At 51.8% G+C, this 20,426-nt stretch overlaps 1 protein-coding gene across 6 annotated transcripts; it reads left to right on the top strand.

Annotated features, from left to right (window-relative positions):
• The first annotated feature begins 93 nt into the window (after positions 1–93).
• On the top strand, positions 94–19,788 carry LOC132244724 (endogenous retroviral envelope protein HEMO-like). 6 transcript variants are annotated; one of them, XM_059717074.1, is made up of 11 exons: positions 96–634; positions 2,583–3,896; positions 5,681–5,809; positions 6,758–7,066; positions 10,915–10,966; positions 11,394–12,317; positions 12,980–13,120; positions 13,565–13,663; positions 14,009–14,219; positions 14,410–15,508; positions 15,648–19,788. In XM_059717074.1, exon 11 carries the CDS (start codon positions 18,269–18,271, stop codon positions 19,274–19,276), a length of 1,008 nt encoding a protein of 335 aa, XP_059573057.1. In that variant the 5' UTR covers positions 96–634; positions 2,583–3,896; positions 5,681–5,809; positions 6,758–7,066; positions 10,915–10,966; positions 11,394–12,317; positions 12,980–13,120; positions 13,565–13,663; positions 14,009–14,219; positions 14,410–15,508; positions 15,648–18,268; the 3' UTR covers positions 19,277–19,788. The 6 variants fall into 6 exon arrangements, with proteins under 6 accessions (XP_059573061.1, XP_059573060.1, XP_059573059.1 ...); XM_059717075.1 differs by having other exon boundaries at positions 10,915–11,504; positions 12,214–12,317; XM_059717078.1 differs by having other exon boundaries at positions 94–634; positions 2,583–3,702; positions 10,915–12,317.
• Positions 19,789–20,426: the final 638 nt, after the last annotated feature.

The raw sequence follows: 20,426 nt of genomic DNA, 5'->3' as shown, positions 1-20,426 counted from the left end.
TCGCGGCGCCCCGCATGGATCACTTGACCGCGCCAGAACGCCAGGCTGAGCTGAGCTCGTGGCTCGAGGCAGGGGTGCGCATGCGCACTGCCCGCTCCGTGACGCGGCGGCGGAAGGACCCAGAGACCAGGAGGCGGCGGCGCGGGAGGTTGGAGTGGTGCGTCCCCTCCCCTCCAGCAGCGCCCCGGGTGCGGGCGCTGCCCCTCGCGGGAAGCGGCCTGTCCCGCGTGGCGGTCCCGCCCGACGCCTGACCCCGCGGGTGCCCGCAACGCGGCTCGGGCGAGGCGCCGCCCGCGCCGCCGGGGCCTGTTGGCGCGGGGATGCCGGGGCGATCTCCAGCCCCGGGGAGCGGCTGCGGAGCCCCCGGGCTCCTGCCTTGGGGCGCTCTGCCGTGGGATGCGCCCGCGCGTCTCGAGCTTCCCTGGAGGGCGCCGGGCTGGACAGCCCCCGGGGAGCGGAGCGGAGTCGTGTCGTGCAGCCCCGGCCTCGCCTGCTCTTTGCTCCGTTACCCTGGGAAGGAAACTCCAGAAGATCATTGGAGAAAACCGAGCCGCGCCGAGAGCACGGTCCTCCCCGCAGCGCAGCGCACGCGAGGACAGCCGGGGTGGGCGGCTGCCGGCCCCTCGTTTTTCAGGTGACGGGAAGGGCCCAAGGCCCCCCATTCTTGCATGGCTTTGAGCCATGTTAAATAGGACCTGTCTGCACTCTGCCACTACCAGTACCTGCTAAACTGCACCATTGCTTCACTCAGGGGTACAAAATACCACCTGGCACTAGGTTTTCACATACCCTTGGTTAAACCCACATATCACACCCTTCTCCCATGTAATTGCTGACAGTCCATACAGTAGCCAGCCACTGCCCCATACCACAGGGGGCAACATTTTTGGCAGGTATGCCACAAATTAGCCCCGCATGCTTCCCTAGTGCTGCTCCAATCCCCTACTGTGCCTGATCTGCTGCTCTGCCTTCTGCTTCCTGCCCTGTGCTCCCTGTTCCTGTGAGACCCCGACTCCATGCGGTGCCCAATGACTAGGGAGACAGGGTGGATCCAGTTGCTCAGGGAGCAAGCACCAGCACGCATTGCACGACAACAGCTTTATTCAGAATGGAGACAGCTTCGGGGGAGCTCCCCAAAAATACCGGGGAGCTGCAGTAAAGATTAGTTGTTTTCACATTTATACACCTTGGTTTATACTCATTAACATTTACTCCACCTTTGCCCCTCCTTTGTTCCACCCATATCTCCTCCTATCTCAAGCTCTGCCTCGGTTTACGGTTTACTTCATTAGCATAAGATTGCCTATGCATTTCATTTATTTACATACCTTTTTGCTATGAGCATGTGCGTAAGACCGTGAACTCAGCTTCTCTCGGTCAATTGCTGTTTCTTGCAGACTTCTGCTTCATCTCCAAGGTCTTGCTTCTGCTTTATCTCCTGACAATAGCTGGTGGGCTGCATCTTATTTCCTTACACCATGAACTTACAACGCTATGACATTGTTAGAAAACTGCTTGCCTAAGCATCTGCAGTGTTACTTTTAATATATCATTCTGCCTTGTGGTCTACAGCTTTGCTGAGATAGAAAGAAGCCTTTATTCAGCTGCAAATCCAGCACTCCCAAAGATCCAAATAGTGTCACCCTAACAGTTCTCTCTGCAGTGCTGCCTTCTGCTTCCTGCCCTTGTCCCTTCCCTGATCTGCTGCATGCTCTGTATAGAAGCTGTCCATGCCACATAGGACACACCTATCACAAATTGGCCACCCCAACCATACAATGAAGTGGTGAAAGGAGGCATGTTGGATCACTCATTGTATACGTATACCCCTTTCCTTTGATCACACACAGAGATTAAGGGGAGAAAGTCTCACTCCCTTCCTAACCCAGAAGACAGTTTTCCCATTGCACTCCACATTATAATTACAGCACTCCCAAGGCAGTTACAATTAACACACTGAATACTGCTGGAGTGCATGCAGATAATTTCCAGTGCACATTGCCCACCCCGAAGTGCAGAGTTACAGTTGTGTTGGCATGTACTTTAAATTGGTGTTATTTTATTTTCAGAAGTTGGAGTCTATGTTCTGGAGAGATAGGACAGGGATTCCCAACCTTTTTATGCTAAGGTCCGGCAAACAGTGGAACAGAAATGGCTCAGTATAAAAAAGGGTTGGCTGCCTGTCTGCAGTATGCTGGTCATTTCCAGTCCACAGTTTGCCAGTCCATGGTCACTTCTGGTCTGGCAGCCAACCCTTAATGGTCCGGCACCGGTCCACAGCCCACGGTGTTGGGAACCCCTGAGATAGGAGATACCACTGGATTACTTAGCCCTCCTTCACTAAGGGCTAAGCTACCACATTTAAATTCCATTTACCACAGGGTAAGGCTGTTTACATGTGCCATTATTGCAGAACAGCTTACGTGCACTAAAGCCCTGCTCCCTCCTACCTCAAAGTTGTTTGTATGTCCATCCCATAAGACTCTGATGTTACTTTGAAAATTCTTCCCAGAGTCTTAGAGTCCATATTACTGTATCTAGTGTGAAGATGTGGTATTGATTATAACCATGTGTTTCCAAAGGTTTCTGAAAGTTCTGGCTGTTGAAGAAGCAGGATGACCCAGAAGGAGAAACAGTTGCATATTTATGATACAGACTATCCTGATGTGGTTGTAGCTGTAAGAAAAGTAACTCTGGGTGAGAAGAGGAAAAAAATGGCAGGTGATCATATAAGAACACAAAACAGTGTCCTTATCCCAGCAACGTGTGCACTATTAAATTCTGGAGGTGGTGCGATAACACTAGAGATTGAAAATGAGGATTACAACTACAAAAATTATGGCATTGGACTGGATATAGACACCTTCTTTAGGAACTGTTATTAAATCTACAGATTTGACAAGATATTTTAACTATATGCAGCAAAACAGCAAATTTCTGATTTTTATTAAATCTTGGAGCAGTGAGAAGTTGTCATCTGCCCCAGCTCTCTTGAAGCCACATATTTGTTCCCTAAATTCTGGATTGTGTCAAAAATCTCTCACCTCTGTTGTTAGCCTGAAACCAGATGAAGCATTTGAATTTCTTGAGGAGAGGAAAGCTAATTCTAGGCAAAGATATGAAGAAGAGACAGGTTGAACAGCCAAGAGAGCCCGATAGAGCAACACTCAAGCAACACTGGAACCTAATGTGCAGGAGAAAAATGACATACTTGAAGCTACTGCTAAATGTTTTGAAAGAGATGAACTGCTGCCATTCACTGAGTCTACACATATTGAACTTAAAGGCTTTGCAACAAAGAATGTCTTGAAATATGTTAAAAGCACTCTTCCAAATTATGTATCTGCATTTGCAAACACATAAGGCTATTTAATTATTGGAGTGGATGATAAGAGGACAGTGTGGTTGGATGTCAAGAGGATGTGAATGTTGACAGGTTACGAATGGAAGTAATTCATGGTATCGGAAATTTGCCTATCTATCATTTCTGCAAAGCAGGGGGAAAAGCGAAATATGAAATCAAAATCTTGGACATATATGATGCATCTAGAAAAAAATATGGTTATGTTTGTGCTGTGAAAATTGAGCTGTTTTGTTGTGTTGTGTTTTCATGCAACCCTGATTCATGGATTGTGAAGGCCCGGCTTGCCAAGAGACTGAGAGTCACGGAATGGACAGACATGATGGTGGCTGCTGACCCAGGTCTTATGAAAGAAGAAAAGTCTCATAGCTAATTCTTCCTGATCTTTGGCTTCCGTGCTTCTAGGGTGGTGATCCACCTTTCAGATGTCTGTTGTTGAAATGATAATATAAAGGGCTCTTGAAAAACTCTGCCTTTATCCTGCCAAGGACACGTGCAGGACTTTACATGTATGGAGCACTGACAAACATTGTGGGTGAGGGCTGATTAAGAACCTGAATTAAACAGAAAAAAAGGAGTAGCCACATAAAAAGGCCAAGCTGTATGAGACGCACTAGGGACCTGGTTTGTGGATTTAGGAGAATACAGTGGTATGGGCCCCACAGTATTTCAGCTTAGGTACAAGTAAACAGGAAGGCAAACATCTTCCAGGCATGATGAGTTCGACTTTATGTCTTTCCAAGTAGTAGGATTTTCTTTCCACAACCTAACCTGTGGGACATTTTCAAGTAATCTATGATCCAGATGCCATTGGAATCAATGGGAATCTTCCTACTGATTTTAGTTCAGGCACTAAGGGCATTTTTACACATGCTCTGGAAGGCATGGAAGGGTGCTTTAATTAGCGAGCTGTGCTAATTAAAAGTGCCCGAGCATCACGTGTATCAGCATTTCCACACTAAAAAATGGTGGCAGGGCGCTTTGAACTAAAGCTCATTGAATGAGCTTTAGTTCAAAGTACCCCACTGCCATTTTTCAGCACAGAGATGCTGATGCACATGATGCTAGCGTCTGCTGGAGCTCATTAATTTGAGTCTGCCAGAGCATGGAATTAACGTCTCGATTATTAATCAAGTCTGCTCCAATGCATTGGAGCAGGCTCTGCACATGTATAGGAGCCCTAAGAGAGGAGGCACACAAAGGCCTTGAGATGTATTTACAGTCAAGTGAAGAGGACTACATCTAAGGCTGGATTCAGAATGTCTCATTATGCACATAAGGGATACTTTGCCCACCTACATCCCAAGCAGTGATTCAAAGTCACTTTGTGCCAGCATGCACAACACTCATTATGTGCTCATATGACTTATACATTTCCATTTTGGAGGGCAAAGTTCCCAAAGTGTCTTTACTCAGGCCAGTGAGCCTGCTGAGACCTGACCTGAAGCAGCCACTTGCAAGCCTAACTTCCACTTAAGATTTTTCTGGTACTTGCAGGAGGTACATGAACTCTGCCTGCAGCCTCAGAGAGGACCCAGAAGTTAGGCAGAATTATTAAAAACCTACATCTAAAATCAACTACAAGGTATTCAGTTCAGCTCTAAAATCAACCTCACTGCATTCTAACTACCAGGTTACAGGTGGTGCCCAATACCCTAGTATTTACAGTATTTACCCAAGAAGTAGGGACCTGAGTTCTAGGCCTTCTTTACCCCTAGAGGATTTGAATCCAGTTCCCTAGAGAATGCCCTCACCACAAGATTATAGAATAGGATAGATCACTGTTTCTCAACCTGGGTCACAAAAATATATGAAAGGGTCACGAACAAACTTTAAAAATGGATTCTCCTTTCAAGGAGAAAAATGTGGGAAACTGTGGCTTTTCCCCTGCAAGTTGGCAGAGTTCCAGCCTACGAGGGGCTGTTTGGGGCCTCCCTTGCCCCACACACTGCGGACTGACAGCAGAGGGCAGTGGGTTAGGAGGAGGGGCACTGGGTCAGGACAGGCCATCAATGTTTACAAATGGGTCCTGATACAAAAAAGGTTGAGAACCCCTGGGATAGATGAAGCTGGACCAATAGACAGCCAAGAGTCATGGGGCCAGAAAAACAAGCAAAAGGGAGCCTGCCTGTGTAGCCTAGTGGTTACAGTACTCCCTTGGAAGGAGTAACCCTTGGCTTATATAGCTCCTATTGCCAGAGACAGGATTCTTATCTGAGATATTCAGGACTAGGTATCTGGGCATTTGACCTTCCAGTGGTGATTGGATTGAGGCAATGAAAAGTGGGTGTTAACATGAATTTTAATTGTTTTTCCTAGATCTTTCCAAATTGGCTGCAAACTTCATGACTCAGCTAAGTGTGTCAGGTGCATCTCCGCTGGCCAAACCAATCTATTTAAAGCAAGGCCTCAGCTGTTTGGAAGATCTGCAAAAGCGTCTTTTTGCAGGTACAGTGGAGTGAGCATGTTTCAAAAGTTTTTGGAAATTAAGAGAGGCTGGATGATTGGGAAGGGGAGAAGAGACTACTACTATATATTCCAATCACAAACTGTTGGCTTTAACCCTGAGGCTGTAAATCAGGGGTGGGCAAAATATGGCCCATGGGCCAGATTCAGCCCACCAAGGGATTTTATCTGGCCCACAGTGGATCCCTCAGCCCTGCCCAGCCCAGCCGCAGGGGGCAGCCCCGGCTGTGGCATGTGTGGCCAGTCACACCGCCCCCCAAGCTTGCAGAAGGGCTGGAGCGGTGTAGCAGCTCGACTTCATTTTCTGACAGCCCCTGCAGTGGTGGCTCCTCCCTTGCTATTTTGCAGCTTTCCCACCACTTCCCGGCTATACTAGGTACTAGTCCCCTCTCCCCTCCTCCATGCTTTTCCCTCCCTCCTGTTTGCCCTGCCACCTTCAGGGCACTACGCTCCTCTTCCTCTGCCCCTTCCCTGCCAGATTGCTCCCCACCCCATGGCAAACGATAAACAGTAAGGTGTTACCGATTATCAATATGTGAATGGGTAAACATTTAAACATTCACATCCCTAGTATGGACACACTGGCCCAAAAAATTCCTTGCCATTGCACAGGCCCAAGGCATTGGTAAGAGCCTTGTCATTTCTGCTCTCCTTTTCTGACACATTGCCAGTTTTGAGGCATTTATTGTTTAACACTAAAGACCCTTAGTTTGTCATATTCTGTCGCATGGTGTTTCCTATCTGTGGGGAGGATTACAGTGTAGATCTTCTTGAATGTAATATCTTAATTGCCCTTGATTACAGATGCCTGGGCTTATGACCACGGTGGCTTTTCCAGTCCTACATACATCTTTCTTGGAAAGATGCTAATGTTATTTTATTATTGTTTTCCACTGTCTCTTTCTCTCCCTCTCTCTCCTGAAACCCTAGTGAATTCTAGAGGGATAACATACAGTCCAGAAAAACTCAGCCAAGAACTGTTCTCAGAATATCAGGACGTGGAGGATTTAATAAAAAAAAGAGCAAAGGAAAGCTCTGGAGACTTCCCAGAGACTACTGATATTTTCCAGAAGCTGAGCTGTTGATGTTGGATTGTCAGAGAACCAGCATGTTGTCCACAATGCCCTCTTAATAGCCACAGGCAAACACCTTACGTTGTACACAGTCACTGAGAAGAGCCATCCCACAGCCATGCCTGATTATGCAAGAAACTCTGCTCAAACATTAAAGCAAACACTGGTAAGTATTGGGGGATACACGGAGAAGGTATGTGTGATTCCACAACTCCTCAAGCTTCAAACCAATGGATAAGAAGAAAATGTCAGGTTTCAGGTTGCAGACTCAGGTTTGATCACTCGAGGAAGAGCAAGAGCTTCAAGAAAGGCATCCATGAGGTGTGCCAAAAATGTCAAGGCTTCCTCACAAAGAAACCTCAGGACTGGTTCGGTGAGAATGATTGGGAAATGCATGCCTTCCAAATGGAGAGAGCACACAGTGACATCAGCTCCAAATAGAAGTGCCCACATTCATGACCTTCAGTACAGATCAGTCACTTGATGGACCCTGCCACATGGACAGTTTTGCACACGTAGGGGAAGAATTCATCTCCCCCATGTGTGTGTTAGATAAAGCCACCATTGAGTCAGTGTGTAACATGTAATAAAAAGACAGGAGAATTTATTAGCGCTGCAAATCCTTCTGAAATTTCATAGATTTCATAGACATCAGGGCTGAAAGGGACCTCGGAAGATCAGCGAGTCCAGCCCCCTGCCCAAAGGGCAGGAAGTCAGCTGGGGTCATAGGATCCCAGCAAGATAAGCATCCAGTTTGCTCTTGAAGGTGTTCAATGTAGGCGCTTAAACTACCTCTGGTGGCAGGCTGTTCCAGACCTTGGGGGCTCGGACAGTAAAGAAATTCTTCCTTATGTCCAGCCTGAAACGGTCTTGTAGTAGTTTATGACTGTTCGACCTGGTCGTCATCCTTAGGGGCGCTCTGGTGAACAAACGTTCCCCCAGATACTGGTGGTCACCCCTGATAAACTTATAGGTGGCCATCAGATCACCCCTGAGCCTGCGCTTTTCCAGGCTAAAGAGCCCCAGGGCTCTCAGCCTGTTATCGTAGGGTCTGCTTCCCTGACCTCTGATCATGTGCGTGGCTCTTCTCTGGACTCTCTCAAGCTTCTCCACATCCTTTTTGAATTGTGGAGCCCAAAACTGGATGCACTACTCCAGCAGTGCCTCCACCAAGGCCAAGTACAAGGGGAGAACGACGTCCCGGGATTTGCTTGAGAAGCATCTATGGATGCAAGCAAGCGTTTTGGTCGCTTTACTAGCCGCAGCATTGCATTGCTATGGACTCACCTAAGGGCTTCACTGTAAAGAAGCTGCTTGGGTTTGGTATAGCACATCCTTCTGCCCATTTACCCAGTCTTTGCTTTCCATTTTCCCTGAGGGTTTTTATCCCTCTACTTGCCAGAGGAGGCTGAGCCCTTCCTGATTCTGGAATAGACTCAGGTTTCAGATGGCAGATCCCATTCCTCTTTCTACGCAGGTATGGTCAGAGGCTGCTCCTAGCAGGGGAAACACCATGGATCTGGGTCCATGAAGGCAGTTTTCCTTAAGTGTTCCTGGGGATAACTGTTTTTCTGGCGTGGTTTAGTACCCACCAAGGAGTTGGGGCTTAAAGCCCACTTTATGGACATGGGAGGCTCCTCCCTCGCTTGCTTCTGCAGCCATAAGGCTGAGGGCAGATGAATCTTGGGGGCATCTGAACCCCAAGCCTCTGGGCTTGGGCCTGCTGGTTGTAAGGCCACTTATGGTTCTGAACTGACTCACTGATTTGGACTTCACTGGGCTGATTTGGCTTGGAACATGAAAAATGTCTTTAAGAAATAAAATGTGCCTCAAAGAATGCTAAAGCGGTTACACTTTCATGGCTTTTTGCCAGAGCTAGCCAGCGCTGTAATGGCTTGTCTCACGCTACAGGCTTCTTGCCATTTTTGGGGGGATTTTTCTGCTCTCTAAAGACATGGACCATAATGGGATAGCAGTAAAGGCTAGAGCTCACTGCTAGAGCTGAACCTCTGGCTTCATGATCCTGAAACATTCCCAGTTAAAGTAGCACCTGATGAACATCCAAGTAGCTAAGAGGGAGCTCCCTGAGTAAAGGATGGGGATGTGGTATATGGCAGGTCCCTTCAAGGGATCAGCAGTGGGATGACCCAGTCTCTCCCCGTGATGCCCTGCAGGTGTGGTTTGTGCTGGTGGGTAGTTGTAGTTCTCCCTGCAAGCTGTGAGCTTGTGAGTTGCTGAATCCTGTTCCTAATAAAGATCAAGCTGTTTGCCACCCCGCCCCCCCGGTCTCAGCTGAATGGTGACTCGTGGACAGACCCCAAAGGCATGGAGATCTGATTGAGTGCTCCATCCCTGGGACCCAATGCCATACAGCAAGCACTATCGTTGGGCCCATCCCTGACACTTGGGCTCATGCGAGCACCCCATAAACGTCCTGAGTTGGTCATTCGGTTGTGCCAAATCTATGAGCATGCCCGTCCCTGCTCCCCCTTCCCCATGTGGAGTGACAGGGCCCAGGGAGTGTCCCCCTGAGCTGCATGTGTTCACCCCATCCCCTTCCTGGGATGGGGCAAGAGCACCATCAGGAAAGTCCACTCCTAGTGACTGCACCGTGCTGGGGAGCTGAGCTGTATATGAGCTGGGGCAAGAGGAAACCCCCATGAGGAATCATGTCGGGGGGCTCCTGTAAGAGTCTAAGGAATGAGAACTATTTCTCTCCGAAAGAAGCAGGGGTGGAGTGTTCGGAGGCCTTTCCAACTCTGGATTTGCAGATGGAGCAGGGCGCATCTGTTTGTATGTGCACAAGGGTGTCACTTCTCCGTATGTGTGCATGCGAGTGTCACTGGGGGGCCGGGGCAGTGTGCATGTATGTATACCTCCATATGTGTCACTGCTATGTGTAGCACAGGGCACTGTCTATGTGCTGCACCGGGACCAGGCCCAGCAGCGCCGGGTAGGGGAGGCCGCATTGGAAGTAGGTGCATGCTGAGCCTTGCTTCAGCCAGCTTGTTCTTCCCAGGATCCTGTCATCCCGCCCTGCACAGAAAGGGGCTAAGGTACAGCTGGTCTCTGTTCCCTGCCACAGTCACTGCCCTGATGTGCCCTGACCCCACCAGGCAGTGATCAGAGGGGGCTACTGTTTAACCAGAACCCCCTGCACCAGGGCGGTCACTGCTATGACCCTCCAGGCAGGGCGGTCACTGCTTGGGCCACACGGACAAGGATGGACAACGCGCCCAAAGAGCTCAGGGTGTCAGGTTGTCTTGGGATGGGAGCACCCCCAGGCCAGGCCAGGCCAGGCCAGGCCAAAGGAGCCCACAGCCCCCGAACTCAGCACCTTGCCCGGGTGGTAGGGAGACCCCTGGTTGCCATGGCAAAAGAGCTGTTGTGCCTAGTGACATCACAATGGCCAGCCTCACTCTCAGGTACCGGCTCCTCCCAGTGCTTTCCCACCCTTTGCCCACACCACTTGCCCGTCCTGGTGCCTTATCTGTTGGTTAGTTAGTTCCTTAGTTTAGCAGTTTGTTAGATAGTTTGTTAGTTCTTTAGGTAGTTTCTTAGTTCATTAGCTAGTTAGATTGTTAGTTTGTTAGCCAGTTAGTTTCTTAGTTCTTTAGGTAGTTAGTTCATAGTTTGATAGCTTGTTAGTCCATTAGATAGTTCAATAGTTAGTTAGTTATTTCATTAGTTCGTTAGTTAGTTGTTTGTTTGTGTCTTTGTTAGTTTAGTTGTTCCTTAGGCATTAGTTAGGTAGTTAGGTTTATTCCATCCTCCTATCGGGGCATCGGAGGCGAGCACCAGTTGCAGATGTGAGTGCCCTTTCTCACTCAGCCGTGGGGGCGTCCCTGGGGACACGGCACGGGTCCCTCCCGGGGACTTTTGGGAGATGTGACAAGCTGTGAGTGGGGGCTGAGGGTGGGCAAGGGCCCAACACTGGGCCCCGTGCCTCGTCCCTGCTCTCGGCAGTCCGGCTCCTCTTTCCTTCCTTCAGCTCAGGGCTGTGTTTCTCTGCAGATGCTCCGGCGGGAGAAGCTGCCCCCCGTACGCCTGCGCTCCAGCAACCTGGGTGAGACCTGGGCACGTGCCCGCCATGGGAGCAAGAAGGGCTGGGCAGCACGAGAGTCCACAGGGCTGTGTGGCTTCCTCTCCCAGCAGGGTTTGGCTGGCAGGCTAAGGCCACGCTGTCCAAGGTGCAATCTGGACAGCCCCTGACCTGTGCCACCCCTCCCCCGCAGCTGTCACCCCCTGCTCTTCACCAGCAATTTCCCTGGGGAAGGGGAACGGGACTGGCCCCCATGGGCTCCTCATGCTGGGCCAGGTCCTGGCCCTGCAGCCCCTGCCCATGCCCCAGCCCTGGGAGCCTTCCTCCTGGCAATGGCCCTGCTGCCCTCTGCTCCCTTGCAACATGGCGCTCATACGGGCTCTGGGATCCCCATCCTAAAAGTGGTGCTCAGTGCCACCCAGCCTGATGCTCAGCCCTCATGTCCTCCCAGATGCCAGCCTGGGCACAGACAGGTAGGCCAAAAGAAAACTGCCCCCCATTAAGGGGTCCCCATCTGTCCCCTCCATTGGAGAAGTGCACGAGAGGAGGGACCCTGCACCCGGTGAGTTTGGGACTGGCGTGAGCACTGGAGGGACTTGCATGGTTGCATGCGGAGGGGGCAAGGTCCTGCTCCCCGGACGGACGCCCACCCGAGCCCCGTGGAGGAAGGCCCTGCCCATGTGGCACGCAGGACTCCTGGCAGGTGCCCCCACATGTTGTGGCCCAGAGGGGCTGGTCGCCCTGCGCCCTGCAGCAGCATGGGCCCAGCTGACAGGCCGCCCCTTGACTCCCCGCAGGGCCAGGAACAGTGTGGGTGGCAAGCGAGGTGAGGGGCCAGACATGGTTGCAACCCCCCGCTGCCGGGAGTCTTTCCCCTGCCCAGGGATTGGAACAGGCAGCTCTGAGGGTGGAGGTCTCTCCCCAGGTGCCCCGTGCCCCTCCCAGCCCCATGCAGCACATGGGACCCTGGGGGACAGTCTCTGTCTCCCACCAACTCCAGGGGCCCTCCAAGACTAAGGGAGGGTCGTGGACTCATCCCCCGATTGCAGGGACAGTCCTTCCCGAATCCGAATGTCTGGGGGGACCTGGAGCTGGGATGTGGGGACTCACCTGGGATAGGGGGTAACAACCAACCCCTGGGATCCCCGGGCCCAGCTCTACAAGCCCTGCCTGGCCCCAGGGCTCGGGGGCCCACCAACCCTGCATCACGGGGAGATGGGACCTTGCTGCCCAATGGAGCCCATCGCCCCAGACGCTCTTTCTTTCTCCAGGAGGACAAACCCCGCGGCGGGCACTGCCAGCACCAGGTGAACGGGTCCCAGTGGGGCTGGGGGCTGTGAGGAGACCAAGTGCGCTGGCTGATGGCTGAACGGAGGTGTGGACCAGAGGGACAAGCCTGGGGCTGGGCTGCGGGATGGAGGGCGAAGGAAGGGCCAGAGGGACAGATGGGGCAAGAGGTGGCTCCGTGCGCAGACAGACGGGCAGTGGCGTGAGGCCTCTCTAACCCACACGCTCTCGTTTCCTGCAGCTGGAGCTGAAGGCACTAATGGCCCACCAAGCTCAACAGCAGCATAGATTCATAGATGTTAGGGTCGGAAGGGACCTCAATAGATCATCGAGTCCGACCCCCTACATAAGAAGGGAAAAAGAGTGCTGGGTCTAGATGACCCCAGCTAGATGCTCATCTAACCTCCTCTTGAAGACTCCCATGGTAGGGGAGAGCACCACCTCCCTTGGGAGCCCGTTCCAGACCCTGGCCACTCGAACTGTGAAGAAGTTCTTCCTAATGTCCAATCTAAATCTGCTCTCTGCTAGCTTGTGGCCATTATTTCTTGTAGCCCGCGGGGGCGCCTTGGTGAATAAATACTCACCAATACCCTTCTGTGCTCCTGTGATGAACTTATAGGCGGCCACAAGGTCGCCTCTCAACCTTCTCTTGCGGAGGCTGAAAAGATCCAGTTTCTCTAGTCTCTCCTTGTAGGGCTTGGTCTGCAAGCCCTTAACCATACGCGTGGCCCTTCTCTGGACCCTCTCCAGGTTATCCGCATCCCTCTTGAATTGCGGCACCCAGAATTGCACGCAGTACTCCAACTGCGGTCTGACCAGTGCCCGATACAGGGGAAGTATCACCTCCTTGGACCTATTTGTCATGCAGGACGCAGCAGTCCTCCTGTCCCGGTAGGTGTGGGGCTGGGGGGCACCGGGCTGTTCCTGGGGTGCGACGCAGGGCTCGGGGCTGAAGCCCAGGGCCTGTCCCTGCTTCTGCACGAGTCTCTCCTTGGGGAAGGGCTGTTTTGTGGGATGGCGCCGTTAGTCTCCCTGAGCCCACAAATGTGCTTTGTCCCCACAGTGCTCGGCAAAGGGAAGAGCAGCTGCTGGGGAGTTGGGGGGGAGGGGCAAGGCCAGCAGCGGTGTGGGGCAGGGGAGGCAGAAGGCTGAGGCCGAGCTTGGCTAGTTGGGTATATCCCAGAGGACATGAAAGCGGGAAACAGAATCCTGGCACCTTGCGTGTGGGGACAGGTGGGGCCTCATGGGTGCCTCGGGAGGTGCCGCTGTTGGGTGCCCGATATGCTTGGTGCATCCGTGGGCATGGTCTGACGGGCTGGGTTGATTGTGGTGCAGACTCAAGTGGAGGACCTGCAACAGGAGAATCGCGCCCTGGTGGTGCCCCTCCAGGCACAGAGGGAGCAGGGCCAGGCTCTGGAGGACAGCCCCACAGAGGTGAGTTGCTCTGCCTGCCCCTGCCCAGGGAGACAGGGAGTGTGTGTGCATCTGTGTGCGCCCAAGGCAAGGCTGTGCCTCACTGTGCCAGGCCGTGCAGTCGAGGGGCTGGGTGGTGCCCCGGCTCTGTGGGTGGAGGGCATGTGTGTGCAGTGCTGGGCACTACGTGAGCCTTGTGGGTGTCACAGTGTGGGACCGGTGGGGTGACAGGTCTGGGTCTGTGCTGCACGGACCTCCCCTGCTTTGTGGCTGGCTGTCCCCTCCCCCATACTCCGCCAGGTTGCCAGCACTGAGCCAGGGGCTTGCATTTTGTCCTCACTGCCACTGTTTTTTCATTTGCAACAGCCTCCTGTGGAGGGGGTCGCGGAGGAGTGCCCACCCGTTACCGTGGAGGCCAGCACCCAGGCAGAGGGCCCCCGCCACGAGCACGCCGGTACCAGACCAGGGCCCTCTGCCCGGCCGATGTGGGCTGCCAGGGGGAACCCCTGGCAAGGACAGCAGCGAGCACACAAACAGAGGCTGGCCACTGTCCAAAAGGAGTGGGGCACAGGGAGAGGTTTGATGCTTTTTATACTGTTAGTGTGTGGGGGTGCTGGGGGTGTCACGTGCAGCGTTCCCGCTGCAGGGCAGGCTGGTGGGCTGGGAGCAGGGGTGTTGCAGGTCAGGGAGTTCTTCCGTCAAAGGGCCTGTTGGGCTTGATTTCAGTCCCTGATCCATCTCTGACCAGTTGCTTCTTGTGCAATCAGGCGGAAACGCCCCTCCCAGGCGGTTGAGGCCAGGACACAGACCAGTGCTTCCCCCACTGTGGAAGCCAGCACCCAGGCAGAGGGCCCCCAAAATCAGGACGCCTCCGCACAGACAAGGGCCCTCTGCCTGGTAGACGTGGGCTGTGACCCCCTGCCCCTGTGCACCAAAGCCTTGTAGGGTCCAAAGACGACAAAACAGGGGGAAAGGTATGATGATGTTCCTAGTTTTTTTGGGTTTTTTCTAAAGAAATGTTTCATGCTCCAAGCCAAATCAGCCAGCTCCGTGAGTCAGTCCAGAGCCATAAGTGTCCCTACAGGCGGCAAACATGATGCTTTCGCTAGCGCTAGGTTGTGAGCGTGGTATCAGTGAGGGGAGCTGAAGGAGGGCTGGAGCCAGGAGCCTGTTCCTGGTCCTGGGAAGGGTCTCGCAGGTTGGGAGAAGGACGGGGTGGGGGCAGAAGCCCAGGAAGGGAAGAGGTGAGTGAAGGGGTATGACTAGTGTGTCTTCAGTAAGTGCCTTGCCCACAACTCCCTCCAGCTCCCTGAATGTCTAGGGGCAGGGCTGGGACAGTGGCGCTGCAGGCCTGGGCTCTCTGTGCTGGGAGCCGTCCCTGTTGTGTATGTCCAGACAGCAGCCAGGAACCAGACCTAGGCGCAGGCAGCACAGCAGGAGGAAGGGAGGTGGGTCTGGCAGGACACCCAGGGCCGGTCCCTGGTACAAAGGCAGTGATGGAGAGAGGGGAGGCCTGGGCATGTGTTGGTGGCAGTGGCCGGAGCCTGGGGGCTTGAGGTGAATGGGAGGTGACCAGTGTCTCTGCCTCCCACCTGCCGGGCTGACACTGTGGCAAAGGGGAGGAGGAGAAGGTCGGGGGCAGAAAGGAGGTGAGTTTCCCCCCTGCACCCCAACCAGACCCAGGCCTGAGGGGCTGCCCCTCCACCAGCCCACGTGATGATGCCCCCTGCCTCCAGGCCGCTCAGGATGGTGCCCTGCACTCCTCCCCTCCCCATCGACCCCCGTCGTCCCCTCCCTCCGTCCTCCCCGATCTGCCGAGATGGGTCCACGGGATGACAACGTCGGTGCCTCTGCCTGTCTGAGCATGTAAGTGGCTTCTCACTCCTTGTAGTTTTCTGCAGCCTCTTCTCTTGTGTCCTTGCCTTGGGCCCGCACCCTCCAACAGAGGGGCTTGGTAGTCCTTATATTGAGATTGCCCCCTCACTCTCCTGTAACCTTGTCACAGGCCCCAGCCCGACTCACCTCGGCACTGCCACTAAAGTGGCCCGGCGACATTCAAGCATCCAGTGTCACGGCGAACAGTGGAGCTTCGCCCATTGGCCAAGGGCTTCGCTGCAACGGGTGAAAAGTGGGCTTGCAGATGGAGGCACCCCCGGGAGCTTCTACTGGGACACTGTCAACTTGTTAGATGCTCTCCTCCCAGCCAGGAGGGATCTGGTGGTTTTCCCCAAGGCCAGCATGCCCAGGGAAGCAGTTCACACCCATCTTGCTTCTGCAGCATCGTTGCTTTACTTGGCTGCCCAGTATGAGCCATTTAACTTCCATTACCTGTTGAGCTGTGAAGTTGAACATAAAAGGCAAAAGCAGAATGTTTGGGGTCTCAAGTCTCACCAGACACCTAAGAGAGAAGAAAAGACAAGATCGTCATGCCGACGTGTCACCAGGGGTAATGACAAGACCCAGGTCAGTCTGAACCTTACTGCCGGCTAAACTTTTCTGTCTGGTAAAGGATCCTATTTTGTGCCTGGTAACGCACGTTTTATTCAGGGAGAAACTGTTTGAAGCACCTTCATCCAACAGCACATGGGGCTTGTAGTTAATTAGCTAAGGCGGTGTGGGGGAGGAGGTCTGGCTGACTGAATGAATGCGCGTGTGTGTGTGTATTTAGAAATATGAGCCACTGACCAGGTCTGAGACTACGGTTGGGTTCAGCCGCCCCAATTCTGCCTGACAGGGCAGTTTGGGAAGCAAGGGGGCCCAACTGGAACCTCGTGACCCAGTGGACAGGGCTTCCCAGTGATTTGGTCTTTTTCTATCTGGCTATTGAATGAATGTGTGTGTGTGTATTTAGAAAAAATGAGCCACTGACCAGGTCTGGGACTAAGGCTGGGTCTAGCCGCCCCGATTCTGCCTAAAAAGGTAGCGTCGAAAGCAAGGGGCCCAGCTGGAACCTCGTGACCCAGTGGACAGGGCGTCTGAGCGATTTTGTCTTTTCCAAACGCCTTGTCCCAGTAGCTTCTGCCGAGAGCAGGAGTGAAAGGATCCCTCTTGTGTTTCCCCCCCCATTTCCATTTTATGAGCCGGTGTCAGGTCAGAAGCCTTTTGTATGGGCGGTGAAAAACTGTGGGGCAAGGCACTGAGCGGCCCGGACATCCTAAATAAGCCTCTCCTACGTCTCCCTGTGTGACTGAAAATGGGAACAAGTCAGTCTAAACAAGTTCCCGTCCCCCCTAAGGGGACTCCAGCGTACTTCATGCACACACACTATTCTCCCGAGGCTTGCAAGTACCTGGATAAGTGGAACTGGTATACTAGGGATGATCCCGTGAAGCATTTTCCACAGGAAGGAACATTTGATCAAGATAAAATAGTGCACTTAAGAGAGGCTTTAGAGTCCCATGGATCCAAAACACCACAAAACCAGTGGGACACATTCTTTTATTGGTATGATGAAATGTCCAAAAGACAGACAGAATCTCAAACTAGAAGTCTAAAAGACTCTCAAGACAAATTAAAACAGCAGTTAAAAGCTGTTCAGGAGAAATTGGCTGCTCCCCCAAATTACACGCCAGCCACCGCTCCGATGTATCCAGCATTGCCCGGGGCGCCCCCACCGCTGGAGCCAGCAGAGGATATCCTTGACCTTTGTTCGAACCCTGCTCTCCTGGGACTCCCACATCAGCAACAACCGGTTCAACATCAGGCTGCAGCCCAGGTCCAAGAAGCCTTACCTCAGGGATGCTCCCTGTCACAACCTCAAAGCAGGAGATTGGGTCTACGTAAAGGTCTATCAACAGAAAAACGCACTTCAACCCAGATGGAAGGGACCTTTCCAGGCACTTCTGACCACTAATTCTGCTCTTCGTTGCCAAGGTCACCAAACGTGGACTCACGCCTCGCACTGCAAGAAGCTATCACCTCCATTGGACCCCGAAGCAGCTGAATTCCAACCAAGGTTGGGATCTTTCCCTGAGGCCAAGGACAAAGACCCTCAGGACCTCACTCAGGCAAGTGAGGAGCATCAGGGTGCAAGTGCTAGTAACCTCTCCCCTGAACCCAGCACCTCAGCCCAGCCGGATTCATCAGTTGAAGAACAAAGATATCATCTCCGGCCTCGAAGAAAGGAAATGCTCCCACTCGGAAGATCAACACCTCAATCAAGACCAAGAGCCAACATTCTCAGTTCTTTAGGTAACCTGAGCCCAGAGGATGAAGAAAGACTTTGGCTGCCATCCTGGGTTTGGCTGGTAGTGTTCTTTTACTTACTGGTGCTGGTTATGTTTGTTGTTGAAATTCTTTGTCCCTCCTGTCTCTAAAAATGGCACTGATATCCTGATACATCACACCTGGGTCTCTCAGTATCACCCAAGTGGGGTGGGAGAAAAGATTGTACTTGCAGATCTCCCTTACGGTGGCTCAAGCTGGAAATAAAAGTGACTGCTGGATATGCTCTCACAGCCCAGTGCTCCTACACCAAGGAATCCCAATGATAGGAGTGCCAATATCCCTCCAGCAATGGGGAAAAATAAACGGCGGCTTCCTTAGACACTACTCGTTAGCTGTAGCCCTAATAGCACCAGTGGAATCCTGTTGGGTAAAGTACCCTCTGTCAATTGTACAGGATTCATGGTCTACAACTTTTCCAAGGAACCTCATGTTGCTCTCATTGCAAACAGGTTGGAATTTGACGTTCACTCCAATTTTACTTCTTGTAATATATCTCGGTGCAGCAGGATAGCAGCCGAATGTGGTCCGTCCTATACGATGCATATCAATCGAAAGTGCCGGATATGGCACAACACCTGTCCAGATTTGAGTACCCTTTCTGCCCCGGGCCTTTACTGGCTCTGCGGAAACAGGGCTCATAAAATCTTGCCCTGGAATTGGGTGGGGGCATGCACTCTTGGATGTGTTATCTCTGGTTTCGAAATGCATAGTGCAATATATCTGGAACAAGTAAAAAATTTCAACCATCACATGAAAAGGGTGGTTAACCACTTGGCTACCAGAAACACAGACTTCCATCAATTTGTGAAAACCTTCATACCGTGGCTTGGAGTAAGAGAATTGGAACTAGCCATAATTAACATTTCAGCCACAATGGAAAATGCCACTGCAGATGCAATTCAGGCTCTGCAAGAAGAGATCTCCCAGATCTCACAAGTAACTATACAACACTGCATAGCCCTAGATTACCTATTAGTATCCCAGGGAGGAGTATGTGCCTTATTAAACTCCACCTGTTGTGTCTATGTCAATCAGGACATGCGAATAGAAACCGACATTCATAAAATTCGAAATCAGTTAAGGGTCCTACATCAAGTGGCCTCAAAAAATACTGACTGGGGTCTAGAAGAAATGTGGTCTTGGCTAACCTCCTGGCTCCCAGATTTCAGGGCCCTTGGCAAGAAAATCCTGTATGGAATATTGTTTGTCTTGATAGTTCTGACAGTGTTTTATGTCTTAGTGCAACTGATCCTCTGCTGCGTGAAAGCCAGCAGGAGAAGCTTTAGCAAGGCAAGAAAACCCACAGCAGAGTCTAGAATAATGGTGTTACAAAAGTGTGAGCAGATTGAAAGAAAACATGAAAGGCTGCATGATGAAATAGAGGGGCTCATGAGAATGCAAGTTTAAGGCTAAAGTGAGACTAAATAGTCTCAAAGTGGGGACTGGAATCAGAAAAAAATAAATGCCTTAAACTTTGATCATTTGAGTTATAAGATGACATAACCGCTTTGTGGAGAATTGCTGGCTCTCTACAGTGGAATAGATAAGGGAAAGTGTTTTTCTTTGTAACTCCTCTGCAACTGCTTCCCTCACCGTGGCCTTGAAGATAGCAAAAAGTATGTACAACTCTGATTTCCAGGTGAAAGAAGGAGGTGTGTCAACTAATCTCGCCTCCCCCATAATTTCCCATCCTGATTACAGCAAAGAAGTAATGAAGTAATATTTATAGCTGCTTTTCATGCTAATTTCACTATATGATCACGTGACTTGTAAGCGACTGGTAAAAAGTATATAAGCCTCCTGATTTTGCTCTTGGGGGGGAACCCCTTCCAAGTGCTTGGGAAATCCATGTCACTTTGGAATCCCCCCTACAGCTGTAGTTTCTTTTGAATAAAAGCTCCTGCTGACCTGACCCAAAAGTATGCTGCGTGTGTTTCCACGACACTGGTCTTTTCATTTGGACAGGTTCACGTACAGAATGAGTGACATTCAAGTTGGGCAGGATGGTGCAAATCAAAATCGTGACTCGTAGTACCTAACTGGGGAAGATGGTACGGAGCCTGAGCCCACTCATTGCTCCACACCCCGTAGATCACATGAAGAGTGGACTTTTGCTTTTGGCAGGAACTGTTCTCACCCTTAGTCTTGCATGTAACAAGCAGTGGGATTGCCAGCAGTGTTGTTTTTTTTGTTTTTGTTTGGAAAGTGGGTATGTTGTATTTTGAAAAATACAGTACTTCCTACACTGACATACTAACATGGACCTGATTGTGGAGGACAGGACCGGCTGGGGAGAGGGAGTGTTGCCCAGTGTCTCAGGTCTTCCCAAGTAGGCTGGAGAGCTTGAAGGAGCACAGCGGGTCTAGGCTGATCCTCTGTCAGTTTTGCTGTCTCCTAATATGCACTTTGCTGCATGGGGAGTTTGAGTAAATCCCACTCTTAGTGGGGTGCTGCAACACAAGGCCCCTATACCTTGGGCAGGGCAGTTAGCCCTGCCAGTGCCACCCTGCACACGGGCATGCATTCATCCCTCAAGTGGGCTGGGGAGGGACACTGG

This window comes from Alligator mississippiensis, chromosome 14 (assembly GCF_030867095.1).
Source record: "Alligator mississippiensis isolate rAllMis1 chromosome 14, rAllMis1, whole genome shotgun sequence".
NCBI classification, from domain to species: Eukaryota; Metazoa; Chordata; order Crocodylia; family Alligatoridae; genus Alligator; species Alligator mississippiensis.
This window is presented reverse-complemented; position numbering and strand designations above follow the sequence as displayed.

Coding starts and splice junctions, on each gene's coding strand:
- LOC132244724 (XM_059717078.1), top strand. CDS start 18,269: ATGGTCTACAACTTTTCCAAGGAACCTCATGTTGCTCTCATTGCAAAC.